General features: G+C 45.3%; 1 protein-coding gene across 4 annotated transcripts in view; it reads left to right on the top strand.

The window, feature by feature from the left end:
* Positions 1 to 878: 878 nt before the first annotated feature.
* The window catches only part of TRIM66 (tripartite motif containing 66), a 41,473-nt gene continuing 14,490 nt past the window's right edge, over positions 879 to 27,861 (top strand). The window contains exons 1-10 of one of the 4 annotated variants that reach the window (XM_087822248.1): positions 879 to 1,021; positions 15,747 to 15,848; positions 17,242 to 17,389; positions 18,285 to 18,417; positions 18,729 to 18,845; positions 20,082 to 20,196; positions 20,766 to 20,912; positions 23,144 to 23,261; positions 24,720 to 25,624; positions 27,370 to 27,531. In XM_087822248.1, coding sequence (XP_087678374.1) covers positions 902 to 1,021; positions 15,747 to 15,848; positions 17,242 to 17,389; positions 18,285 to 18,417; positions 18,729 to 18,845; positions 20,082 to 20,196; positions 20,766 to 20,912; positions 23,144 to 23,261; positions 24,720 to 25,624; positions 27,370 to 27,531 — 2,067 coding nt within the window. In that variant the 5' untranslated portion in view covers positions 879 to 901. Of the gene's footprint in view, positions 1,131 to 15,744; positions 15,849 to 17,241; positions 17,390 to 18,284; positions 18,418 to 18,728; positions 18,846 to 20,081; positions 20,197 to 20,765; positions 20,913 to 23,143; positions 23,262 to 24,719; positions 25,625 to 27,369; positions 27,532 to 27,861 lie in introns of those variants that run through there. The other 3 variants (XM_087822246.1, XM_087822245.1, XM_016206601.2) reach the window with 3 other exon arrangements.

Genomic DNA, 27,861 nt, shown 5'->3' with positions numbered 1-27,861 from the left:
GATTGAGCCTGCAACTGAGGTGCGTCCCCTGGACAGAAATCAAACCTGTCACCCTTCAGCCTGAGGGCTGACACTATACCCACTGAGCCAAACTGGCTAGGGCTGAATTTGAATTTGAACTCTGCTATTTACCATCTGTCTTTGTGCAGTTACCCAAGCTTTCTGAGCCTCAGTTTGCTCAGCCTGTTCCTCATGGTTTTATATAATTTGTAAAAGTATCATAATCCCTGTCTCCAAGGGCAGCTGTGAGGATTGAGATACAATATATAAAGCACCTGGCATAAACCTGGCATTTAATAAATTTTCTTCTCTTTTCCAAAATGAAATCTTAGATGAAGCTTTTCTACTAGTAAAGAGGCACAGGTAAATTTGGGACACTTTTGAAGGCAAACAAACTGTAAGAAACATGCCACCTAGCAGACACCTCCAGGCTTTGTTTTCTGCAGCAGAGATGCTGGGCTCTCTCTTTGAGCCCAAGTGAGAGGCTGAGGCTGTGCTCTGCTACAGGGCATGAGTTCCACTTCTGGGGAGGAACATGACCTGGACTTCTGAGGCCTTGGTTTCTGAGTCCTTTCTGGCTTGCCCAGGAACATCCTCCTTCCAAAAGAAATAAATCACTCTGCCTTTTTTTTCTTAAATTGATTTTTAGAGAGAGAGAGGAAAGGGGGTTGGGAGAGAGAAAAAGAGAAACATCAATTTGTTGTTCCACTTATTTATGCCTTCATTGGTTGATTCTTGTATATGCCCTCACCAGGGTTCAAACCTGCAACCAACTGAGCTACTCGGCCAGCACAAATCACTCTGCTTTGTGCTTCACTTACAGGTAGTGGAACTTGTTCCCTCTACATGCTGCTTCGCACCTGAGGATATCAATGGAAAAGCCCCAGTCCCTGGCACAGGAATGGGCATGGATATGGGTGTGAGCTTTATGGGGCTGCCACTGGTTCACCCGAAACACAGGAGTGGACAGATGGAGGCCGTGGTACTGACTTGCTTGTTGTGCCAACAGGACCTGCAATATGTGGGTGCCTGGCTCCTGCCCTGCCAGCATTTGCTCTGTAAGAACTGCTTCCAGGGCTTGATCCAGGAGCCAGGGCAGGTTGCCAAAGCTCACGGGACTGTCTCAGATGGTAAGTACAAAAGCAGCACAGGCTCACCTCCTATATAACAGGTCTCTCCTGCTTCATAGGAACTGAATTTCAGGTGTAGAAAGAATCAGAATTTAAGTGCCCAAGGGACACTCATTGCTGAAAGCAACTCTTTGGGGAATCTGAGAGACAAAGCAAATCCTCTTGATGCCTAATATATCTGTTTTGTAAGCTGGGACTTTACATGTTTGGGATTTCCTTAAATTGGTGGCAGACTAAGAAACCTGAGAAGGTTTTGATCTAAGGTTTGGCTGACTCCCCAGATGGAGAGGAGGGTCCTGACTCGTGAAACTGAGGCAGGGGAAGATGGGCTGGGCTCCTAGGGTTGTTCAGGAAAAGATTTTGAACAGACACACTGACTAGTGAACCATTTACCAGCTAAACTGCTGCATAGCGGGGAGGAGGAGCTTGTGTCTTGTTTCTGAATGTCAGGTTTCCTAGGAAACAATCTCTGAGAACTGCGAAGTCCTTGGAGACAGGAATCAGGCCCTTCATTTCAGTACTTTAGTACAGGGCACCTAATAGAGGGCAAAGAGTATTTGTTTAATGAACTTAATAGGATGAGGAAGTCAAATAAGTTGACAGCATTTAGAAACATTACCTTTTTTGTTTTTGTTTTTTGTTGGCAGTATTTTCAAAGTGATTTATAGAACAAGCCTAGGCTCTATTTGAGGCAGTATAACTTTGTATTTGTCTTTAGATCTGAATTTTGAGCCCTCTAAACTCTTGGGCAGGCTACCTAACCTCTCTGAGTCTCTGTTGAGAGTTTGGAACTCAGAGAAGATATGGTCCACTTTGAATTTTTAAATTAATATCTGATTTTTAAACTTATAATTTAAACTTTGTTTTTCCTTAAACTTCTGATTTTTAGCTTACAAATATTCTATTTATAAATGTGGCAAATTTTAGCAATCGTTTTTAAAGGCCTTTCATTAACATTTGAACATGTTTACAAACTTAGTTAATATTTGTTTTTATAAATTAAACGTATTTTCTTTTTAAGTAATGCAGTTGTGTAGCAAATAAACATTCCTAATTACTTAAAGAACTCTGAGAAGTTCAATAAATTAAATTTATAAATATGGTGAATCGTAAATATGTCTTAAAAGTTCCAGCACTGTTAGGTTAATATCCAGAATATATAAAGGACTCCTGCATCTCAACAATAAAAATACAAACAACCCAATTAAAAATGCCAAAGGACTGAATAGACATTTTTCCAAACGAGATAAACAAATGGCCATTATGCATGTAAAAAGATTCTTAATATCACTAATCTTAGAGAAATACAAATCAATACCACAATGAAATGCCACCTCACATCCACTAGCTACTATTAAAAACAAAACAAAACAGAAAATAATAAATGTTGGTCAGGATGTGGAGAAATTAGGATCCTTGTGCACCGTTGGTGGGAATATAAAATGGTGCAGCTTCTGTGGCAAATAGTATGGTATTTCCTAAAAAAAAAGGAAAAGTAGAATTACCACATGATCCAGAAATTCCATTTTTGGATATATACCCAAAAGAATTAAAACTGGGGACTTAAAGAGTATTTGTACACCCATGTTCATAGCAGCATTATTTGCCATAGCCAATAGGTGGAAGCAACTCAGTAGGTGAGTGGATAAAAAAAAATGTGGTGTGTACATACAATGGAATATTATTGAGCCTTAATAAGGAAGGAAACTCTGACACTACTATAATATGAAAGACTCTTGAGCACATTATGCTAAATGAAATAAGCCAGTCCCAAAAAAACAAATAGTCTATGATTCTGCTTATATGAGGTCCCTAGAGTAGTCACATTCATAGAGACAGAAAGTGGAATGGTGGTTGCCAAAGGCTCAGGGGAGGGGAAATGGTAGAGTTTTAGTTTTTCCTATTTTTTAAATGAGGTTATTGTCTTGTTATAGGAGTTCTTTATATATTCTGGATACTAGACCCTTGACAGATATATGATTTGCATATGTTTTGTTCTGTTCTTCGGGGTGCCTTTTTGCTCTGTTGATACTGTCCTTTGATGCATAAAAGTTTTAAATTTTGATGAAGTCTAACTTATCTGTTTTTTCTTTTGTTGCCTGTGATTTTAGTGTCATATCCAGGAAATCATTGTCACATCCATTGCCATGAAGCTTTTACTCTGTTTTCTTGTAAGAGCTTTATAGTTTTAGGTGTTATGTTTAGGTCTTTAATCTAAGCTAAGATTTTTAACATAAACTAATATACATGTCTCAAGGCTTTGTGTGACTCAGAATTTCGTCAGAAAACAAAATTCACGCTAATGATAATCATCAGAATCATAATGTTTGTTGCCAAGTTTTCTAAGTGCAGTAGAGACCAAAATCATGAGCTTTGGTGTCAATATATTTGGGCATCTGAGTCTGAGTCCTAATATGCCTGCCACTTAATAGTTGTATAGCTTGGGCAAGTTCTTTTGCCTGTAAAATGGGGATGATGATAATAGTAATTAACTCAGGATTGTTATGAAAATTAAATGAGAACATACACATAAAAAATTCTGTACTATGCTTAGGATATAGCAAGAGACCAAGAAATGTGAAAAAAACACACCACACTATTATTTAGAACTTGTGAAACTGAAGTGGGAAAAAATCTGTTAGATGCAAATATGCTTGTTTTGGAACCAGAGAGGCAATTTCTTGAACATGTGGCATCTTATATTCTTTAGTATGTTCTATAGTCTGGCTAGGCTGTTGTTACCTTCCATATTTGCATTTATGGGTGAAGAGTGGAATAATCTTTCTCTACTACTTGGAGGCTTTAGGACTCTATGAAGATGTGTGGTATTTGTTGGTTTGTATGTCTGTGTCCTTCACTGACTCTGACTTTTGTGTCCTAGGCTGTATGACAGTTAGGGTACAGAGATGAAAAGACAGGGTCCTTGCTTTCAAGGAACTCATATTCTATTGAAGGGCAGATACCTAAACAGATGATAATCATCCAATGTGGCAGGGATGTGAAGAGAAGATTGTTTCAAGTTCAGGCAAAGGAACAATACCTCTGGAAGTTTTGTCAGGCACCTGGACTGGTGGATATCAGTTGCTTACTGAATGTTTTCTGATGGACTAAAAGAATGGCACCCAAATGAGCTATCTGATTAAAAGCAGAGCTGTCATCTATCTCTGGTAAGTCTAGTGAGATACCCAATACCTGAACTTAGATTTCTGGTCCATAATTTGGGAAGTCATGCTTTGGGAGTCTGGTTCTTTGGAAAGAGCTTTTAGCATGGCTATTTGATCTAGCAGAGGAGGAGCACAGACTTGCTAAAAGGTTTATCCTATTTTTGCCAATCTGGGGTTTTCAAAGGTAATATATGGGAGAAGGTAGCAGATTATCAGATCAGGTCAAATTCAAGTTCATATCTCCTCAAAACTTGTCATCTGCACTGTAGCACTATGCTCAGGGAGACTGCATGCTCACCCAAAGTGCTGAACTGGTGGGAGACTCCATGGGGAATCCTTGAGGAAAGAACCATCCCTGCAGTCTGAGTCATCAGGTGCAGATCTTTAATTAATGCAGCCACAGCCTAGCTGAGATTCACCCCAGCAACTCCATCACACTAGGAAATGGCCCTGCATCAGGTCTCAGGGCTCTGAGGAGACCAGCTGGGCAAGGTCTTCCAAAGCTAGTGACCAGAGCAAAGGCAGAGTGTGCTGAGCACACAGTGGCTTAGCCATGCAGTGGGATAACTGGAGCTACAGACTGTGCATAAAGGCTGAATATTGGAAATGGATTTACTGTCAATGAGAATACCTACTTGGGACTATTTACTTTTAAGCCTAATTGAAATGGTCCCAGGTCAAATACTATCTGGAAAGTTGGCCACTGAGTCCCAAAGTGATACTTTAAATCAGGGGTGGGAAACTTTTTTCTGCCATGGGCCATTTGGATATTTACAACATCATTTTCGGGCTATACAAAATTATCAACTTAAAAATTAGCTATGAAAAGAGCTCCTAGATTTATTGAATTTCGAGTCCCGCCTGTAATTGCCTTGGCAGGGCCAGACCAAATTTTTTTGTAGGCCATATATACAGCCCATGGATGGGATGATCCCCACCCCTGCTTTAAATAAATGTAGCAAACTCTGGAGGGAGCTGGCCTGCCTGAAGTTGACATTTACTATGTGCTGAATCTGTTTTCAAAATTCTCAGGTGCCTATGGCTGTTACTTGCTCTTTTAGGGGAGATGGGGCAAATAGTTGGATATTTCCTTCCCTATAAAAGTAAAAGGAACATTATTCTTTCTCTTCAAATCTACTAAAAGATAAATCCTAGCTTGAAGACATTGATTCTGAGATCTAAATTCCATAATCTACTTGTTTAGTTATCTTACTTTTCCCATTGTCAGTGTGGGCGATGCAGTTGAGATGTGGCCAAAGGCCTGGTTTGGCAATCATGGCCCTAGAGCTCTGTCTGGACTCTAGCACTAATTGACTGGGAGATCCTGGGTCTTTTCTGCCTCTCAGGGCTGGACTTGAAGCACTCTAAGAATACCAAATAACCGCCATAGCCGCATGCTTCCTGAAGCTAAGTGACAGCATGTCCCTTATAAATTACAAATGCTGAAAGTGGGAGCAATCTCTGTCCCTCAGTGGGCAGGCGTTGGGGCTTTGGGAAGATCCAAAGATAGGGAACTGATGCAAGATGCTACAACCTCAGAGTCAGAGTGGGAAATGACACTTATCTTAATGAGCAGCTCAGCTGGAGGGGCTCTAATGGCTTGGGGAGAGGGTGGGAAGTGGGGGTGGGGGTGAGATCTAAGCTACAGGAGCCTGGCAGGCTGACTGCTATTCGCTTGTTCCAGGTGCTGAATAGTGTCCAACCATTGTGGGACCTATTGCGGGCAGTGACCCCAGGTCTCCCACTGCTGAGCTGGGCTGAAGTGGGTATGCAGCAGGTGCAGAAGCTGGAGCTCCCGAACCCTACCAGCAGGATGGCTTTTTAGCTCATGAACAGTTTCCTCAACTTAATTGGCTCTCTAGGGCACTGGGACTTGCTCTGTGCACTTCAGAACAGTACCTGTTACTGAGAGAGCAATTCCCCTGGTAATAGGAAGGAATCAGGTTGTGTTTAGGGGGAAGGCTATAGCTAGGACAAATTTGCTGAGGGGGTAGTTCATGGTAGCTGTGGTTGAAGGACAGGACTTGGAGGGGTCTCTTGTTAGCCGGACCTCTGTCATTCACGGGGGATCAGTCAACCTCTTACTGCATAAATGGGGCATCAGGAGTCCAGAAAGGACCAGAATCCTGCTGAATGTCACGTAATTGGTCACTTACAGAACCAGAAAAAAATATCCAGCCCCCTTGCCTGCCAGTCCAGGGCTTGCCCGGGCTTGAGGGCCAGTAGGAACTGCAGGCCTAGAGTAGCAACTCTGCTGCCCTTTGTTCCCCCACTGTCCCTCTGTCCAGGCACAGTTGGAAATGGGAATAGTGGCATTGCATGGAATATATCAGTGTATCAGTCCTTGGATTGTTTGAGATTTGAAGTGAAAAGAGAGAGATGCCACTCTGTCAGATGAGATGAGCTTGGATTTATCCTACTTGTACTTTCTGCATTCCCCCATGGGTTCCTTTTTGGCATAGAAAGCTTGTTTCACAATTGGGTGGTTCCTAGGAGCATGGGCTCTGAAAGTTGTGGATCCTTCGTGTCTAGTCTCAGCCTGTCACCTGGTCTTCATGCCCAGATTCTGACTCTTGGCTCAGATCTGCTGCCTGGCCCTGCCCCACAGTCCCTGGATCCGCCAGGCTGATCTCACTTTACCTATTGCCTCTGTGGATTATTCTTCCAAATCCTCTAGTTTCAGCCCTGGTCACGTTTTCCTGTTCTGGGTCTGCATTTTTAACTGCTTAAAAGTTCCCATTTTCTTGCAGTTCAGAACAGAAAATTAGGATGGCTTCCCAGGCTCTTCCCAGTCTGACCCCAGACTAATTTTACAGCCTCATCTCCTGTCATTCCTCTATATCACCTAGCTTTACTAGTCTTTCCCCAAGAGGCCTCACATTTTGATCTCTAAAATCCTGTTCATGATGTTCCCGCCTCCTGAAATGCCCTTTCCTTATTAGTAACAGCCTACCCCAAACTGAAGGTACAGCTCAAATATGAGCCAGTTTGATTTCAGAGAGAGGAAGCGAGAGGGAGAGAGAGAGTTAAAACATCAATGATGAGAGAGTCGTCATTGATCAGCTGCTTCCTGCATGCCCCCGACTGGGGATCCAGCCCACAACCCGAGCATGTGCCCTGACTGGGAATCGAACCTCGATCTCCTGGATCCTAGGTCAATGCTCAACTGCTGAGCCATGTCTGGCTGGGCAGCAAAATTTTTTAAGGGGCTAGATAGTATATACTTTTGGCTTCACAGATCATGTAGGCTCTGTCACAACTACTCAGCTCTGCCACTGCAGCACAGAAAACACCATAAACAATACGGAAATGAACTGGCATAACTGTGTTCCAATAAAACTTTATTTACAAAAATAGGGGAGCTGTAGTTCTCTAACCCATTTTAGGCTCTGCCTGGGGAAATTGGGTGGGATTTGAACTTGTGGGTGATGTCAAGTAGCAATAGCTGTGTAGGAGCCAGGCAGAGCCAGAAAAATATGACAGTGAATCACAGGTAGGGGTAATGTTAGGAGGGGGCATGTAGAGGAGAGGCCAGAAGGAACAGGAGGGAGTTAATTTTGGCTAGAATATAGGACTGCTTGAAGGAGAGAAGTGGGAACTCTGCAAAGGAAATTTAGGGCCACATTGTGATGGGTCTCAACCAATTTAAGCTATTCTATAAACAGTGGGGAACCATTGAAGGTTTTTGGTCAGTGGAATATGATCAAATCTATATTTTAAAAAAGTCATCCTGCCTCTAAAGAATGATTGGAGGAGACAAGACTGGATGCAGGAAGATCTGCTAGGAGGCTAATGTAGTTGTCCAGGCCATTGGCTCCAGATTACTGGTTGTTGAACCAGAGCTTAGGAATTATTTGTGCAACTTGGTAAAAATATAGATTCCTGGTCCCACACCCATACCTAAGAGATTTGGATTTGGTTGATTTGGGACTTCTAACATACTCTCTGGATTTGTGAATCGCTGATCCAGCAAGGCAGCATGAGGCCTGATCCTAAGAGTCTGTGGGAGCCAGAGAAAGTAGGACGCAGCTAAGATGGGATTTGGCAGCTGCCCTCTTCGTCCTCCTGTCACCTATCTCTGTTCACGACAGCCCATCCACTTGGCTCTTCTTTCTTCACACACGACCACTCCCCCAACATCCCGTTTTGGTTATATTCTGTCAGTTCTTTGAGGTGACTCTTCTGTCCCTTTCTTTCCATTTCTACCCTTGTTCAGGATCCCATTAATGCTCAACTGCCCAAGCCTCCTCCCTGACTGCCCCCATCTCCAGTCCATCAAGATAATCATAAAGCCAAGCTCTGTCTCTCTCCAGAACCTTTTTGGGGATGCCTTTGCTTTTAGGACAAATGCCAAGCTCCTTAGCTTAGCATTCAGGGCCCTTCCGGAGCTTACTCTCCTGCCAATTTCCCAGCTCATTCTGTGCCACTCCCCCTCTGTGCTTCTGAAATTTTCCTGTTCTCTGTACTTTTGCAATTATTTTGTACCCGTAGTTTTTCCCCATACTAGTATTTTTGCTCCAGCTCGATCCTGTTTTTCCTTCCTTTTTTTTCTCCCTGATCCTGTATGACTCTGTCTCCCTCGGGGGTGGAGTTAGCTGCCAAGAGACACCTCCCAGGACCTTTGTGCATCATAAAATGTGTGTCTTCTCCATCTGAAGTCCTAATCCTCCACTTGTGACGGACAATTGGTCACTATGGCAACTGACTGTGACGTCACAGGATAAGGACTTCAGGTGAAGTGGCAGGAGCAGGTGAGTGTGTAGGAGACAGATTTTAATGTCCGTTGAAGGCCCCCCTCCTTCAGTGCTGGGGGCATAGAGGGATATCTTGGGCTCCTGCTGATTTTAAAAATGATGCGGTGAGAGTGTGTGCCTGGCATCTGCGTGCTGCAGCAGTGTGGGGCTGACAGAGTGTGTCAACTTGAGCTCTGGCTGTGCAGGCACCGCTGCTGCGTGAGCCTGTTATTCCATTCTGGATTGCTATTTTGATACCCAGATTGCATCATTCTTCCTACGTATAAACAGGGGGTCCCCAGGGCCCTGCAGCTACTCACTTCTCCACCAACACTGTTGTTGTGATGAGCTCTATTTAAATGAACTGCTGGATCCGGGCAGGTTCCAGCCATACATGAGCCCTGTCATTTTGGGGAACATGGAGGGCTGAAGGATTTTTGGATGGAGTCCTAAAAAGCTGAGAATGATGGCCTCCTGAGCTGAGCAGAGAGCGACAGAGCTAGTTCCTGAAAGTTGGAAATCTCCTTTTCTTCCTTCTGAGCTTCTATTCCAAGGCACCCAGAGGATTAGGAAGGAGCTGCAGCTAGGAAGAGAGTCGCCTCTTTGAGGTCTCCCTCTTGCTGTTCAGTTTGGAAAATTGCTGCAGAGCCTTCGAGATAAACAGGAACAGGAGGAGTCAACCAAGCTCTTTCTTGCAGCAGCATCTCAGGTGAGCTGGAGAAACGCAACCCTGGTTGAGGAGGCATCAGAGAAAGGAGAGGATCCAGGCTGCTCCCCCTACCCCACCCAGTACCCAGCTCCCCGGGGCTTAGGCCCTGCAGCCCAGCTGGCTGCAGCATGCAGGGTGGGTGTTCCTGGGCTCTTGGTAAGCACCATCCTTTGGGACCTGTGGTGGGCTCACCTGTCGCTCTTCTGACTTCTCTCCCAGGTGTTGTTCTAATCACAGGGCAGCAAGGGCCACAGGTAAGCCTGTTGGCAGCCAGGGGCAGGAGCAGCAGTCACTTAGGATTAAAATCTGTTTTTCTAGCAGGGACTGGGCATCTGGGGAGTGGGTGCAACATATTTCTCAAAGGTGGTGCTGCTCTGAGCTATGGGCTGGAGGAAAGCTTCAGGGGCTTGTGTGGTGAGGGTCTTAGCTGATGCCCAGTACCCTGGAAATGCCCTTGGGGGGAGGACAGGAATGGTTGGTGAGGATGGCCAGCCCACCAGAGGATACAACCAAAGTGTGTTTTCTCCTTGTATAGTGTCTGAGAGGGACATAGGGAGGTAAAATGTCTTACTTGTAGCTACAGGGATAATCAGGTACTGCTCAGTGGTTCAAGATACCACCTGTGTTTTACAAGGGCTCTCTAGTGTTTAGCTAAGTTCCTCCCTCTCTCTGGGCCTCTATGTCACCTTCTTTATGGTAAGGGAATTGGCTAGATGAGCAGTGAAAAAAGCTAGGTCTGTCTAGCTTTGGTTTTGGAGGTAAGAACTGACAAAGGAACACCAGGCTGCTTCAGAGGATGCCACTGCTCTGTTGGAGTCAGAGCTTGGGCCCCAGCTACAAAGTTTTGTAGAGCCTGGATAAGAACTGTAGAATGAAGGGCTTCTTAACCCTCAGAGGGTTGGCTGCTTAGCAATGAGCTCAAGCTTACATACCTGTGGTGTATGTATCCCTACCTGGTGGGCTGAGCTGACCAGTTCTAATTTTCTTTCCACCCCAGCCCCCTGGTGTCCAGGTTGCCTTGGCTTTGCTATTCACGGCTGAAGGGTAGACTGCCCAGTCTTGGCCTGCCTCCCTTGCTGCCTCACTAAGTCCTGGGCTCAGCATACTCTCTAGGACCCTGTAGCAGCCTTGTAGTGCCAAACCTCAGGCTGCACCCTAAACCTGCTCATCAGTCCTTCAGTGGAGCTGAGACTTAGGGGAGGCAAAATGTCTGCCAATTCACTGCCAACCCCAGGGTACGTAGGTATCAGGATACCAAACAGTGTTGAGCATCTGGCCTTTGTGCTTCTCTCTCAGAAGGCAGATACATCACAGCTGCATTCAGAATCTCTAACATTTGGAGCCTCTTTAAAACTGGGTGAGCCTGCCTTTCTCAGCTGCCAGATGCAGGGACAGAGCTATCAGGCTCAGACACAGGGAAAGGGGGCACAGTGCGCTCCCTAAGGCACTGGTCCTCAAAATTGGTTATACATTGCAATCACCTGGGGAATTTTTTAAAATACTGATGCCTGAATTCTATCACTTGAAACTGATTTAATTGATATGAGATGTGGACTGGACATCAGGATGTGTAAAAGTGCCTCATATGATTCAGATATGTAACGAAGTATGAGAACCACTGATCTATAGAATGAAACTGCCCCCAGAGTTATTTTCTCCAGGAAGGAAAACTCTGCTTCATTTGCCTTTTCTCGAAGGTCATATTTTTTATTATTTTTATTAAAAAAAAAAAGTCTATATTGATTTCAGAGGAAAGGAGGGGGGAGAGAGAGAGATAGAAACATCAGTGATGAGAGTCATTGATCAGCTGCCTCCTGCATTCCCCCTGCTGGGGATCAAGCCTGTAACCCCGGTATGTGCCCTGACTGGGAATCGAACCTTGATCTCCTGGATCATAAGTTGATGTTCAACCACTGAACCACACTGGCTGGGCAAAGGTCATATTTTTTAAACTTTAAGCATAGCTGGGGCTGGCTTTCAGTTTCTTCTGGATTCCCAGGTCCAGAGCTGTTTCCATGTCATCATTAGAGTATGATCATTATTCTGCAATATTTTACTTATAATTAAATTATTTAGTTGATTAAAATAAAATTACCTTTTTTATTTACACTTGAATTAGAGAGGAGCCTAGCATAGTGAAAACGGCTAGGTTTTAGACACAGACAGACTTGGGTTTCAATTGTAGTTCTGGCCTTGCTTTGTATGATCTCTTTGATGGTGACAACTTCTTGGACCCTCAGTCTCTCTAACTATGGAATGGGGACAATGTCTACCTCTCAGAGGTAAGGTTTGATGATTAAATGAGATAACTCACATAAAGTACCTGGCACGGGGAATGGTGGTAAAAGAATAATTTGTCCCATACATCCCAGGGACCAGAAGTGCTCACTCTTATAGCAGATTGACTGAACATCCTTGGATTTCAGAGCTACTCTACCATGGCCCTGGTGCCAGCAACTTCTTCACTCTGGAAGCAGAAGCCCCGCCTCCTCTGGGATGGTCGTGTGGCCTTTAGACCTTTCCTCAGAATTGATGTGCCCATGTGTGAAACCGAAGCTCAAGACTGTTGCTTGAATAATTCAAATAGAAAAAAAGCAATATATCTAAATGATATTTTATGTAACGTGATTTAAATATGCATTACTGACTAAATTAATGTTAAATATTATAAGTAGATGTTTGATAACTTTAGACACATAACACAGTCCTAAGAGTTCATGTATTCCAGTTGTCTTAAAAAATTTTTGTTTTGGTATCCTCATTGAAAAATGGGGAATTCTCTTTAAAAAAGAAAGCTCAAGGTTGACATAGCCTGATGGGGTTAGGGACCTTCTGAGGGAAGATGATTTCTGGACAAAGTGTTGTGACACAGGTAACACATGTGCTCTGTGTTGACTTGGCCCCACAGTCTCCCAGGGAGCTGCTCGCACCCCTGCCATGGTTCTCCATCCCTGCTGCCTGCTGCAGTAGCCCCTCTTCAGGTGGCCGAGTCCACAAGCTTGTCTTCTGACTTGCTGACTTGGTAGCCAGGTCACTGTTTGGTCATCTGTGCCTTCCCATCTTGCCCAGGGGAATATTTCTGAAGCCTGGCTGCAGTAGGCAAAGGAAGAGGGTTGGATAATCCATACTCCCCTGATATTCCCATTCCCTCATTTTAAGGATGTAGAAAGTAGGGTTCGGAGAAAGGAGCTCACTTATGTAAGGTTATACAGAAAGTGACCGCTCTGGGCCTGGGGCCCACATCTCCCGGTTCCCAGCCGTTCCCAGCACCACACTTCTGCTCTGGTTGACCTGGCTCTGTCTTCCTGGGCTGGCTGCCTTCTGTCACCCTGAAAGCTTCCAGGCTGCTGCTTACCACTTTTAGCGGCTGTGAGTGCAAGGAGTACATGTGGAATATGCAGAACCAAGGAAACGTAATTGTTCAGTTTGCTAAAAATCATGCAATATTTTTTAGTACCAAATGTGGATAGTTTTTGTATGCAGACATGTGAACAGATAGTGAGAATGCAATGTGATATTTGTTATAGCAGAAGGATGTTCAGAGTGCTGTGGGGACTCAGAAGAGGGAATAATTAACTTATCCTGAGGGAAATCAACCATGCTTCTCAAAGGCAGAACATTTGGAAGAGGTTTGAGAGGACAAATAGGAGTTTATCTGAAAAGGAGGGGAGCATGAAAGAGTATTGCAGGGAGAGGGAACAGCACTTTTATAAACAGTTATGCAAAGGTGTGGTGTATTGGGGAGATACCAGAGATATTTGGCGTGGCAAGGACATAGGGTATGTGGCAGATGAAGCTAGAGATGCTACTAGAGAGAGAGAAGGACAACTTGGAAAGGGCCTGAGAACCAAGTTGAGGATTTGGGCCTTTAAGGCCAAGGAAGGCAGAGGATATGTAATGAGACCGTCTCTAATCTATTCAGTTATTTCTCTTTTTTCATGATGCTAATGAAGCTGTGTTAGTATGACTAATGTGTGGCCTCTGGTAACAGGGAGTTGGAAACCTTGTGGAAGTTTTCAACAATTAGAGCAGCATTTCTGACCTAGGGATAAATGAGTAGGGTGAGAGAAGTGGAAGGGAGGAAGTCACCTGATTCCCCTGGATGAGGCCCCTGTGGAGAGCATCCTTCTGCACTCCTGGCCACTGTTCTTGATAGGCAAGAGACTAGGAGATTCCAGATCTAGTTCTGTCCATGGCTCTGTGAAGGCTGGGGGAGGTTTTTAAATTTGGGTGGGGGGATGAAAGGAGGAAGAGTATTAAACTATTATTTTTCATGATTTTGTGGAGTTTAATTTTTCCAGGCTACATCAGTTAGTTTTTGCTTCATAATAAACCACTTGAAAATTTGTGGTTAAAATAACAACTGAACTTTATGATTCTACAGGTTGGCATTGGGGCTGGGATTTTTGCCTGGGTTGAGCTTGGCTTGGCTGATCTCAGCTGTGCTCACTCCTGTGTCTGGGTCCAGCTGCTGGGTCAGTTGGAGCTAACTGGCTTATGGTGGCTTCAAATGGGACACCTGAGACAAACGAGGCTCTCTCCTGCATGGTCTCTTATCTTCCAGCACTCTAACCTGAGGTTGTTCACATGGCAATCTTAGGGAGCAAGAGCAGAACCATACAAAGTCACCTGAGGTTTATCCTTGGAACTTGTTCAGTGTCAGTTTTGCTGCATTCTGTTGGCCAAAGCAGATCATGAGGCCAGCCTAGCTTCAAAGGGTGGGGAATAGACTTGGTCTTTTAATGGTTAGGATTGCAAGGGCATGGACACACAGAGGGGACGAGTTTGTGGGCCATTTTTTAAATGTACCTCTCAGACTGTTTGATTTTCATTATCTGGGAGAGTTGATAATTGAGGTCATTATCATGAATGGGACATGAGAAATCTTTTGAATTCAAAGTCAACATTCATGGATGATCATGTGCTTAATTTAATTCCCACAGCAACTCTTGTTTTCTCTTTCTGTTTTATATATGAAGAAACTGGGCCACAGAGGAGTTAAGTGAATTTAAGTGACTTGCCAACCAAGGTCACTGGGTGGTAAACCTGGTGTTTGTACTTACATTTGTCTGACTACAAGTCTAGAGCAACTGCCATTGTATCCTTTTAATGATACGAGGCTGCGGTGGTTACTGCAGCACTCACTGCCTAGGCAGCGCCTTTCCATGTCATTTTCATCCTTGCGCATGGGCACCTAGTCCTGCTCAGGAGGCTCATTTTCTTGCATATGGTGAGCTGATTGCTCTTGGGGTGGGTCTGAAAGAGCACCATAGTCTCCAGGGGGGCATTCTGATGCCCCTTATATAGTTCAGGAGCCCACTATGCTGAGGAATGTGTTGGAGATGGTTGCATTTCTTTGGGAAGAGGGGGTTAGGACAAGATGTTCATGTTCACAGGTGAAACATGCATATATGTTATGCACCCAACATGGACTAGCTGGAGAAGGCCCAACAAAAGCTCTCTAAGACCCAGGGGTAGACCGCTTGGTCTTGGATATTAAAAAAAAAAAAGTACCTCCTAGATGAGCAGGCAGGAAGGCCTTGCCTTTCTCTGGCTAGTGCCTTTTGGAAGCTCTAGCTTTGAGATCTTAAAAGTAATTCTGCTACCCGATAACCCTAGTGGTTGGAGTTGTGTCTAAGCAAAACTGGTTCCCTAGAGCTTAGCCATTAATGGGATCTGGACTCTCAGGGCTGTGGAAAGAGGAGTGGGAGCAGCAGAAGGCACCCAATTATCAGAACCAGAGAAGGGCTGGGCCTGTGGTAGCATGGCTCGTGGGAGGGAAAGGAAGGTAGGGCCCAGCAAAGATAAGGGTGTAAAGAGGAGTGTAGAGCAGGCGCCTAATGGAATGGTCATGCTCAGAGTACCTAATGGAAAGTGCAGGCTATGGTGTCAACTATAGTTCATTTTGGCACATACCTTGGTGTTATGTGTTAGAAAGCCTCATGTCTAGGCCTTATGTATAATCTACCATGTTGCCCTGACTCTCTTATTTTTTTCTGTTATCCCAGAGCTCATCTCCTGTCCAGGGTGTAAGCGAGCATATCCTACCAGGGATGTGACCGAACATTTTTTTCTGCAGTGTTTTTCTCCTGAGCAATTCAAGATGGCTAGGGTAAGTCAGAACAAGCAAAGAAGCAGCTGATCCTTTTCAGAAATCGGTGGGGCCCCGTCCATAAGTCTGTCTATTTATTCATCATTCCATCAAGCTTGTTACCCCACTATCAGTCTGCCTAATCATCCATTTATCTATCCTTCTATGCATCTATCCAGAAAAGAATGAAAATGTTTGGGTTGGGGAAAGCAAAATGGGAATTTTTTCTCTCTCTTATAGCTCTTGCTGAAAAATATCAGCATTGAGCTTTTATTTCCTTTTATCTCTCCCTGAGTTGAAACTCATGAACCAGCCTGGGTTAAATGGGTTCACCAGTTTTGCCTGTATTTAACAACTGTTACTTTTAACCTGAGTTTCTGAAAGTTCACATTACTTACTGACTGGTTCTCCTGTTCCTTTCTCCACTAAGGTATCCTTGCCACAACATTTTATTCATTTGTCAATTTACTTACTTGCTCCTATATCTAATTCTTACTGAATATCTTACATATGCTAGGCCCTGTGCTGGGTGCTAGGCAGACAGAGACCTATGTTCTCTACCCTCAAGGAATTCATAGTTTAATTAGTAAAAGTTGTATTTCTTCTCCCCCCACCTCCCCTTCCCTCCCCCCCAGCTGTGGATTTCTCAGATAGCCAGTGTGAGGAGAAAGCTGTTAGAATCTACATCAGCTTAGTGGCCTATATTATTCAATAACAGACAGGCTAACTTCTTCCAAATCTCTTCTCCACATGTTCTACATCAGACCTGCAAGGTATCTACTGACCAAGTGAATGAACATTTGGACTAGGAGAGGACTGGGTACCCTTGGACCCAGCAAGCCTTAGTTGTGGGAATATAGCTCTGAGAGTTGGTCTGTGCTTGGTCGTTCCTGGCTGTATACGGTCATTTTTCTCTGTACCCCACACCAACTGTTTCCTCCTCTGTGCAGGCACGTTGAACTTTCTGCTCCTGTTCCCATTTTCCTCCCTTGTCTGTCTGGTAAACTTCTACTTATCATTCCATATTCAACCCAAATGTCACCTCTTTATGAGACCTTTCCTGGCCTCTGCTAGACTGAGCCCCTGGAAACTTCCCTTTGCTTCCTTAGCACTTGGTGCATTTTTATCACAGCATTACTCCTTGAATGTCTGCGTGCCTTATTCATTTGGGGATCCTCATCTTCAGCACAGTACTGTGCTAATAGCCCCTGAGGCCACTGTTCTTTTAGTCACAAAGGTTGCTTTTCTTCACAAGCCCCCACATGTCACTCCTAGGCAGCTCTCCAGAATGGACTGCACTCCAAACTAGTGGAGGAGCAACTCTGCAGGACCTCAGTCCCTAGAGCCTTTATCACTCACAGAGGCAGGCTCAAATAAGGGTATTGTCAGTAACTTCAGAACTCTCTGCTTCCAGAACTGCTCTGAGTGCAAGGAGAAGAGGGCGGCACACATCCTCTGTACTTACTGCAACCGCTGGCTGTGCAGCTCCTGCACTGAGGAGCACCGGCATGGCCCTGCCCCTGGGGGGCCACTCTTCCCCCGGGCCCAGAAGGGATCTCCAGGTATCACTTCTCACTCTCCCCACCAGCTTGCATGCCCTTAAACAGTGCTGAACCCTAAAATCCTGGGAGAATAGCTCTCTGACTTTGCTTCCCAGCTGGCGGTGGGAGGAGGGGTGGGCTCAGAGCCCTTCCCAAAGGAAGCTGTCTCCTCCAGATTCACAGTCACAGTGTAAGTCTGTCTGGGCTCTCCCTGTTGGGGGTGAGTGTGGGTGAGATGTGTGGTGAGGGGTAGTTTTGAATGATCATGGAAGCTAGCTGAGTTCCTTACTTTCACCTCTATTTACAACAGTCATGCCTCACTTCTCTTTAGTTACTTCATTAAACAGCCAGTATCAGAGCTTGTCCATTTCTATCTAATACCCTTTGTTTTAAATGCCAATCTTTGAAAGTCTTTTCGCCAGGACTTTAAACCATGGGAGGGGTTTTACCTCTGTCCTACCCACAGGAACCAGATTTAATGATCCATGTGATCTGACCTGGAGCCTGGTGAGGCTGGGTAGCTGGTTTCAGCCCTGCCATACAGAATCCTGGTTAATGAAGAGGTTTAGGTGGAATTTTAGAGGAGTCATTATTCTGCAGGCGATCCATGTGCTACAGCAGTAACAAGCACTTTCCTCAGCCTCTGGCAGGTGGTGGGATGCCTGGGGCTGGATAATGTGTAATTTTTGGCCAGCTGGGCAAATCCAGCTAGGTTAAACCTGCATTCCTCCTTGTGTTCCTGGAACCTCTGTGGCCCAACAGGAGGCCTCTTCTGTTTACACCACCTATTCTTAAAGCTCCGTGTCTCCCCTGTTTCCATAGAGGGCCCCATTGAGGGCCCAGGGCTGCCCAGTGGAGCTTAACTGAGAGGTCTTTCTGAGCAACAGAAGCCTGCTTTCTCCATCTTGTCTGGCAGGAGTAAGTGGTGGTTCTGGGGACTTCGCCTTGTACTGTCCTCTACACACACAGGAAGTGCTGAAGCTGTTTTGCGAGACCTGTGATGTGCTCACATGCCATAGCTGCCTCATGGTGGAACACAAAGAACACAGGTGGGGCTGAATGGCTGTTCTAAGGGGATTGGGAGGGCTCTGGACTTCTACCTGTGGGAGTGTTGGGCTCCCAGGGCATCAAAATTCTTTCCCTGCCTAAGCCAACCTTCAGCCGCTGGGATGAAGTTTTCTCTGCTCCTATTGTGGGGCTTCTTTCCAGAAGGACTGCAGGGCCAAGAGTGACTTTTCTTAGATGTAATCCCAGCTTCCATTGGCCTGGCTGAGACATGCACTGTGGGGATTCTTGCTTGGCTGGCATGCTCAGAATAAGACTCAGCTTTCTTCAGCTTTTTCTCTGCCTCCTCCTCTAGGTGCAGACACCTTGAAGAAGTACTACAAAATCAAAGGATGCTTCTGGAAAGTGTGACTACACAGGTGGCTCATAAGAAATCCAGTCTACAGACATCTGCAAAGCAAATTGAGGACAGGTAGCACAGGCTAGCCCTTGCCAGCTCAGGAAATGCTCTGTTCCCCCACATCCTGGACATGCCATTAGGCAGATGTGGGCATATGTCCCAGAAGGCTTTAGAGGTCTCAGGGCCAGTGAAAGGGCTTTGGGTCATCACTTAGTGAATGGAACCAAACTAGGTTAGGATGATCAGAGTGAGTCTGGGCCCAAGCATGTGCCTTTTGAAAGTGTTCATGAAATAGCCAGAGGTCAGTGCTTGAGAACAAGGACACACAGTAGGTAACGGGAAGAGAGAGCTGTTTAGCTAAGGGTACAACAAGTAGGTGGTAATCTGCCCTTTATCACCCCTTTCCCAGTGTTTTCTGTAGAGATCTACAAATGATATGAAATCATTGGCATTTTACAGAGGAAGAGGAATTACTAGGTACAGAGAGTTTATCAGGTGGTAGGCATTGGGTTGGGCATCATACATGCGTTATTTCAATTTTTATGATTCTTTGAGTCAGATTATCTCCATTTTTTCTCATGAGGAGACTGAAGTTCAGAGAGGTTAGGTGATTTGAGTTCACACAGCTAGTCAGTGACTGGGCTGAGTTTGGAAGCCAGGTCTGTGTGACTTCAAAGCCCACGTTCTCTCTCTCTCTTTTTTTAACAGCTTTACTGAGATATAATTTACATACCATAATATTTCCCTTCTAAAATGTACAATTCTGTATTTTGTAGTATATTCATAGAGTTGTGCAACCATTATTATTATCTACTTTTAGAACATTTAATCACCCCAAAAAGAAACCCCATACACATTAGCAATCATTCCCCATTCCCCTGACATCCCCAGTTCTTGGCAACCGCTAATCTACTTTCTGTTTTTGCCCATGCTCTTGTTACTGCATGACACTCTTTAGTGGAGCATTCTCCTTTTTAGACAACAGGTTACATGAAATTATACCCATACTTCCTCATTCTGTCCTGCCTCTAGTCTGTGTGAACTTTTAAGCTGCTTGGTTGACCTGGGTGTGGACCTGGGGTTTACCCAGGTTGAATTATGGGCCATTGGACCACTTAGATCAATTGGGCTGGGTTGTACAAAGGGTGGGATGGTGAAGGAAGTTTCTTGTTTCTTTATATTTGGTGCCTTCTGGGCCCTGATATCAACAGGCAGCCTGCAAATTGTTGGCCCTTATGTTTGCTGACTCTAGGCCCTCATAGGCCTGGAGGGAAGGGCTTACCATGCTATGTCCCATCTTGTTTACAGGATTTTTGAGGTGAAGCATCAGCACAGGAAAGTGGAAAACCAGATCAAAATGGCTAAGATGGTTCTGATGAATGAGCTGAACAAACAGGCCAATGGGCTCATAGAAGAGTTGGAGGTATATGTGGACAGATGGACCAGGTGGACGGGTTCTGTGCTCTTCCCTAGGTCAGAAACCAGGCACATATCAAACTAGGTCCAGGGCTCAGAGCTGCTTGGGCTGGAAATTATGTGCTCTTTCTTGCTCCCTGTAACTTAAAATGTCCAGTTTAGTTTTGGGAGAGTGGCTTATTAAGGACTGGAGAGTTAGTTCTAACTCCCATCAGCACCGTGGCTCTAAGGCAACTGCCTTCCTGGACTATATGCAGCGTTATAACCTTGGAAGAGAGTCATGAAACAACCCACCTTCTTCATCAAGTTATGCCCAAGAGATGTAGATAGTCATTCATTTTCTCATTCATCACCTATCCATATTTGCAGTATAAAATCTACCCATTCTTTTCTCCCTCCCTTCCTTCACCCCTCAGCAGCCCATGGCAGTGTTCTGTTCTGCTGTCCTCTTGGGTGCAGTCTCATCTGATTCCATCAGTATTCACACTGATACACACAGCCTACTAGGTTTCCGAAGCAGGTAGACTGCAGTCCAAGAATAGGATCAGGGACTCTGTCTTCTCTCTCTGTACCCAGGGCATTACTAATGAGAGAAAGCAGAAGCTGGAGCAGCAGTTGCAGAGCATCATGGTCCTCAACCGTCAGTTTGAGCATGTGCAGAATTTCATCAATTGGGCTGTATGCAGCAAAACCAGCATCCCTTTCCTTTTCAGCAAAGAGCTGGTAAGAAGAACTCTAACTCCTCCATTACTGCTTTTGAGTTAATAAGTGAATGCCATTCTTTACTAACCCCACAGTACAAAGAACCCAGGTGTTGAAACTGTCCTGCCTTCCTCTAGGCACCTCAGCTCGGAAATTTCTGTAGTGATTTGTCTTAGGTCATGGATTTAGAAATTATCCTGGACATTAGCAGTGTGCTGGTCATCCCATACAAAGTTATTTGGGTTTAAATTGGGGCCTAAGAGGAAAGACATTGAGGATGATGTTGAAGTGTTGGGCTTGGGAGGAGGGTGTTGCCCAGGAGAAGGATTTTGAGAGAAGTTGGTGGGGTTTATATTTAGATGAGGAGGCAGGAGAAGGATATGAAGATACTAGGGTTCAAGGAAATGAGCTTGAATTTGAGGTGCCTGTAGGGCATCTAAATGGAGATATTCAAAATCTGTACTGATGGATGAGTCTGGAAGTCAGAAGGAAAGTCAGAGTTCCAGATGTGGTAGTCACTGGTATATCCTTGGAAGTGTGTGTGAAGAAAAGAGAAGAGCAAATCTGGAACCCAGGGAAATGCCATGATTTTCAGCAGAGAAGAAAGGAAAAAGACGAGTGAAGGGAAGTGAGAACCCAGGTGTTGAAACTGCCCTGCCTTCCTCTGAGGAGAAATAGGAGAGTGCGGTGCACAGAAATTAACAGTGTTTTAAATTCCAAGTTGTCAATGGTATCGTTGCTCCCTAGGTGAAACAGGATGAGTAGTGAAGAGACACCTCGATGTCTGGGAATAAGGAGGTCCCTGGTGATCTTTTGAAAGAAATTCTTTTAAAGTCGAAGGGTTAGAAGCTAGAATGAGGGGACTGAGGATGGGAGGTGAAGGAGAGACAGAAGCGAAAAGAAGGGAATTAAGAAGGTAGCTTGAAAAGGAGACAGACTTTTTTTTAACATGGAAAAAAATTGCATGAATTTATTTCGGAGAAGTTGAAAATAGAAGAGTGAGCATACTGAGCAGGCAGAAGGCAGCAGGATCTAGAGTGAACTGGTTTACCTGAAGCATAAAAGGCATTCCCTTCCTGTGAGGTGGAGGACAGAAAGGCATCAGTACAGTGTACTTAAGTTTGGAGGCAGGAGGGATACAAGTGTGGGGGAGTTTGCCCTTTATGGTCTCTTTTGTCCTTGGAGAAGTTGAAGGTAATAATAAGAGGGTTAGGCACTGGGTAAGTGTCATTGAGGAGAGATGTAAAGATTTTTAAAAAGTCACTGAGGATAGTGGAAGAGGAAGCTGGCAAGAACTGAAGTGACAAGAAAAAGAACTGAGGTTAGCGATCACTGAAGCGACCCCAGGTAACATGGCTTTGGAAAGGCTAAATTGCCCTAAGGTTAGGCACTGTTTGTGGGGAGGGAATTACTGGTATTGTTACTGATAATTAGTGATATTGTTACTGAAAATGATGGAAAGCTGAGACGGCCCTATGGATGATGGGACAGGCTTACAGAACTCAACAAGGTCTTACTCTGAAAGAGCAAGAACTAGTTATGATCAGGTAATAGGTTATTGGAATTTACAGTCTCATAGATTAAATGGTTCTAGATGACAAAAGGGATGACTGAACTAAAAAGAGAGGCGAAGTTGACTGACATTTAAGAGATCAAGGAAGTAAGAGGCCAAGATGTCGATTGGGATATTAGTTAACTAGATGATAGCAGGATAAGTTGAACATTTGCCAGAGTTCTAGATAAAAGGGAGAGTGACAGGAAGTAGATGAGAGTGATGAGGGAGGAAGAGGTCAGTTGATTAGGATGGAAGGGGATTTTACATGTGGGTGGAAGGACAGCAATGGGGAGCTCAGAGAATGTCTGCTCCCCCGTAGGCTTATCCATTGAGACATGATAGAATGAATGGGGCACTCTTGAGAGGGCCGCCGGGCAACTGATATCCTGACAGGAATTATAAATTATTTGAGACATGGAAGAAATAAGAATGTAGAGGTTCCAGAAGCCTCAGTAAGAGGAAGGGGATCAGTGGGGAATGGGGGAAGTTCCAGGTGGGTAGGGGTGGTGAGGAGGCAGGAGAAGGATATTAAGATACTAACGTTCAAGGAAATGAGCATATGGCAAAGGACCTGAGGCTAAAGAGCCATGGCTTTGAGCCCTTCAACCTGTCCTTCAACCTGTCCAAAGAGTGAGGGAGAGGGAGTTGTCATTCTGGAGCAAGATGACCAAATAAATGTCTTTGGTGCTGTTGTCAGATTGTGTTTCAGATGCAGCGATTGCTGGAGACAAATTGTAACACAGATCCTGGATCCCCTTGGAGTATCAGATTCACCTGGGAGCCTAACTTCTGGACTAAGCAGCTGGCTTCCCTCGGTGAGCCAGGGCCTACGCTGTGGGCTTTTACATAATTGCTAAGAATGAATATAGAGCCTCTGCTTAGCTTACTGGGTAGGTCAGCATATGCCCAAGAGAAAGCACTCCCTGAGACTGCCAGAGGTCATGGAGTCATTCAGCAAACCTTTTTTGGGGGTGGGGGGTGATAGGGTATGGATGAGAGAATGGACAGTTTAAATACCAGTGGCTATACAGGATTTTTTAACAGGACCATTTGAAATCTGAGCTTCCCATTCTGCAGAAATGTCCCTGTTATCTTGGTTTCATTGCTGGAGAGGAGACAAGATAGTGGCCCTGCTCTACAGAATGTTGTGTGGTTGTATGACAGTACAGGTGAACCTGTGTGTCTGGTTGTACAAGGATGTACACATGTGGGCACAAACAGGTATCTCAGCAACAGAGAGGGAGAGCGGGGAGAGGGAGGAGGGAGAGAGAGAAAAGAGAAAAAGAGAAGAGAGAGAGAGAAAAAAGAAAAAGAGAAGAGAGTGAGGAGACAGAGAGAGCAGAGAGAGGAGAGAAAGTCAGTGTTGCACACACCCTTTGGAGTTGAGGTGTAAGCAGATAACTCATGGTCATATGCATTTTTCTTTCCTGCTGCAATAATTTGCTGACATTCAGTCTTTAGGCAGAATATAGACGACTTGTAGCTGTGTCTGTGTTGACAACCTAATGATAGGTTTGTTGCCTTCATTTGGGCTATTAATCTCACTGAAAGTTTTTTGAACTTGACAGAATGATGACTGATATTTAGGATTTTATTTTGCTGCCATCTCCCCTTTGATTTAACTCAACAGAGTTTTGATGGGCCCTTGCTCTGGGTCGAGTCTTATTCTGCGCATCAAGAGACCAAAGGTGAATAAAACACCTCCTGCCCTCAAGTTGCTCAGTTTTCCCCTAAGTAAGCCTCATCAAAGCTGAGCCAAAGGAGCCTTTAGACTGAGCTAGCAATAGATATCATCCACTCATGCACGAGGCCCAGGGACCTCAGAGGACAGTGATGGTGCCTGGCGCTGAGCTGTGTTGGAGCTTCCCCCACTCTCCCACCCTATTCCCCAGCACAGAGTCCCCAGGCCTGTATTTGGAGACTTGCTCATTGTCCTGGGGATGACTCTCTCTTCTTTGCTATTTTATAGCACATTCCCCCCCTCTCTCCAATGTTGATTTTTTGGGGGAAGTAGGTCTCAGTCTCTGTCGGGCTATTCTGTTAAAAAAGGATGGGTTCTCTTTGAGAGAGCCTGTGGTTTCTCTAGTAGGATACAGAGTCAGGACTGAACATCTGGTAAAAGCACAGCTAATTTCTCAAATGTCCCAGGCTCCCAAAGCTGGCCCATACAGATTTAATTACTGGTCTTATTTAAGCCTGAGTCTTAGAGATCAGGGGTTAAATTTCTTAATCTCTGCCCACCTTTGGAAACCTTCTCTATTCTCAATTTCCAGGCTGTATAACCACAGAAGGTGGACAGCTGTCCCGGGCAGATACCCCTGCTTATGGAAGTTTACAGGGACCATCATCCTTCTATCAAAGCCACCAGTCTACAGCAGCTCAGCAAGAGACTCTTAGCCACCCCTCACACAAGTTCCACTCTCCAGCACTGTGTTCCTCATCTGTGTGCTGCTCCCACTGCTCCCCAGTCTCACCCTCCCTTAAAGGCCAGGTTCCCCAACCCAGCATACATCAAGCCCATAGCTATAGGCAGCCCTCTGAGATGGTGCCGCAACAGCTGGGGTCACTGCAGTGTTCCACCCTGCTGCCCAGGGAGAAAGAGCTGCCCTGCAATCCTCACCCACCAAAGCTGCTGCAGCCCTGGCTAGAAACCCAGCCCTCTGTGGAGCCGGAGAGCACATCTCAGCGTCTGGGGCATCAGCTGACTTCCCAGCAGGTGTGCATTGTCTCCCCACAGGATGTTCAGCCTGGGGCCCATCCCCAGCCCACCTTACAGACCCCTTCTATCCAAGTCCAGTTTGGCCATCACCAGAAGCTGAAGCTCAGCCACTTTCAGCAGCAGCCACAGCAGCAGCTGCCACCTCCACCACCTCTGCCACCTCCACCCCAGCAGCAGCCACCCCCCCTTCTACCTCCATCCCAGCATCTGGCTTCTAGTCAGCATGAGACCCCTCCTGGGCCTGCCTGCTCCCAGAATGTGGACATAATGCACCACAAGTTTGAGCTGGAGGAAATGCAGAAGGACCTGGAGCTTCTCCTTCAGGCTCAACAGCCCAGCCTGCAGCTGAATCAGACCAAATCGCCTCAGCATCTTCAGCAAACTATTGTGGGGCAGATCAACTACATTGTGAGGCAGCCAGCACCCATCCAGTCCCAGAGCCAGGAGGACACTGTGCAGGTGAGCTCAGGGTAGCTTGGAGCACATGTTCTCCCCATCCTAGGATCACTCAGGAACACGGCCTCCCCAATCACAGGGTAGCACAGGAACACAGTCTCTTCATCTTAGGGCAACCTTGAGCACAGCCCTCACATTTCAAGACTGCCCAGGGCGCCTGACCAGCATGGCTCAGTAGTTGAGCATCGACCTATGACCCAGTCATTGCTGGGTTGCAGGCTTGATCCTCAGTGGGGGTGTGTGCAGGAAGCAGCTGATCAATGACTCTCTTAATCATTGATGTCTCTCTCTCTCTCCCTCTCTCTCTCTCCCTCCCTCTCCCTCTCTCTCTCCCTTCCTCTCTCTGAAATCAATAAAGACATATTTAAAAAAAAAAAGAATGCCCTGGGCTCCACCTCCCATCTCAGGAAAGCTCCCGAGAAGATAGTATCTAGTTCCAACACAGAACTGGGCTCAGTACTCTCCAGAGTGGCCTAGCTTAGCCCTGTCCTCCTCTGTGACACCAGGAACCTTGTCCATGACTAGAACCTTCTGATCTGTGCTGGACTCCTGCCAGTGCCATGGAAGAGGGAGGCTGTCTCTTATCTTTGTAATCTCACTTTCCTCGCTGGGAACTTAACGAATCTCAGACAGGGGAAAGGGAGAACTTAAGGAACGGAGGGAGAGTATGCATTATATGACAGTTCAGAATTCCCTGTTGTGGTTTTATTATAAGACTTTTATTAGGATATAGTCTTAGGAAGAGTTGAGATAAGAGTAACTCTCTTTTTGAAAAAATTTTAAGCAGTTTACAGTGGTGATAATGGCGAGTGCAGGGTGGGCACTAACCCTTGTAAGAGCAACATCCTTACAACACTGCCTGCAGACCTGAAGCGTATTTCAAGCCTACTAAACTAGGTATGTTTTATATATGCCATATCATTTATCCTATCAACAATGCTGTTAGGTAGGCATTACCATCTGTATTTCATAGAATCAGAGGGTGAGGAGTTTGCCTTGAGATCATGAAACATTGAGTGGTGGAACCAAGTCTTGGATCCAGGTCTGTGGACTCTAATGTCACAGAAAAGGCCTTGCTCTCTCCCTCGGGAATGATAAGTGCTTCTCCTCTCTTTTCTCAGCTAAAAGCCAATGGAAGATGTGCGATTTGACCCCTGGGATCTTTGCTGCCTTCTACATCTTCATTCTTAACTCTTGCTTTTCTTTTTTCCAGAGCTTCCTGTTCCAGCCCCTTCCCTCTACTTCTCACTTTTTGCATAGCGGTGTCTCCTTTAGCTCTGTAATCACATTTATATCTTCAAAGCAGCTATATGGAATTTTACTTTATTGCAAAATATAAGGCCTCACATTTATGCTTAGTACTCACAACTTTAGGTGATGTTTCAATGTTTTCCTCTGAGGTTCAGTTTCTATGAGGGGATGTAGAATAATCCTCATGATGGCAGTAAAGGGTCTAGGGTTCATAGAGGACCACAAGCTAAATATAAGTCATAATTGTTATACTGCTAAGGCAAATATGACGGTTAGTTCAGAATTCTCTGTTGTGGTTTTATCCTAAGACTTTTATTAGGATGTAGTCTTAGGAAGAGTTGAGATAATATTTATCTCTCTTTCTGAAACATTTTTAAGCAGTTCACAGTGGTGATAATGGGATGTGCAGGGTGGGCACTAATGTTTCTGCAGCTGCTGCTACTGCTGCTGCTATTCTCTTCAGTGAAACCCACCCAAGTTTTTATTTTCTTCTCCAGGCTACAGATGAGCCCCCAGCATCTGAAGGCCCAAAGCCAGCTCTTTCTCTCGACAAGAATACTGCTGCTAACTTGCCCCAGTCATCTGGGGAAGAAACCCCTCACAGTGTCCCCTCACTCGACAGCACCACCCAGCACTCCTCTCCAAATGTGGTGAGAAAGGTACTAATGGAGCCTGCTTTTCCTAACCACGTGGGACCCACTGACAGCCAAGATCCCCGGGAGCTGGATGAGGAGGACTGGGCGGGGGTAGGGGTGTCCCTGTTCCATCCCTGGATGTTATACAGCCCTGACTCATGCCTTCTGTCCTAATGAGTCAGCAACATAAGTCCTCCTCACCCCCATTTCCACCCCCACATATATAGTTAAAATGGAACCAGCCAAGCTTCATTTAGAAAGGGGAAGAGCCAATTTATTGAACACTTACTCTGTGCCTAGAACTGTGTATGTGCTTCATAAGCATCTCAGCCCTCCCAGCAGTCCTGTGAGGTA

The sequence above is a fragment of the Miniopterus natalensis genome, chromosome 11 (genome assembly GCF_054644295.1).
Source record: "Miniopterus natalensis isolate mMinNat1 chromosome 11, mMinNat1.hap1, whole genome shotgun sequence".
In the NCBI taxonomy this organism is placed as follows: Eukaryota; Metazoa; Chordata; class Mammalia; order Chiroptera; family Miniopteridae; genus Miniopterus; species Miniopterus natalensis.
Note: the sequence above shows the minus strand (reverse complement) of the source record. Positions and strands in the feature narration are given on the sequence as shown.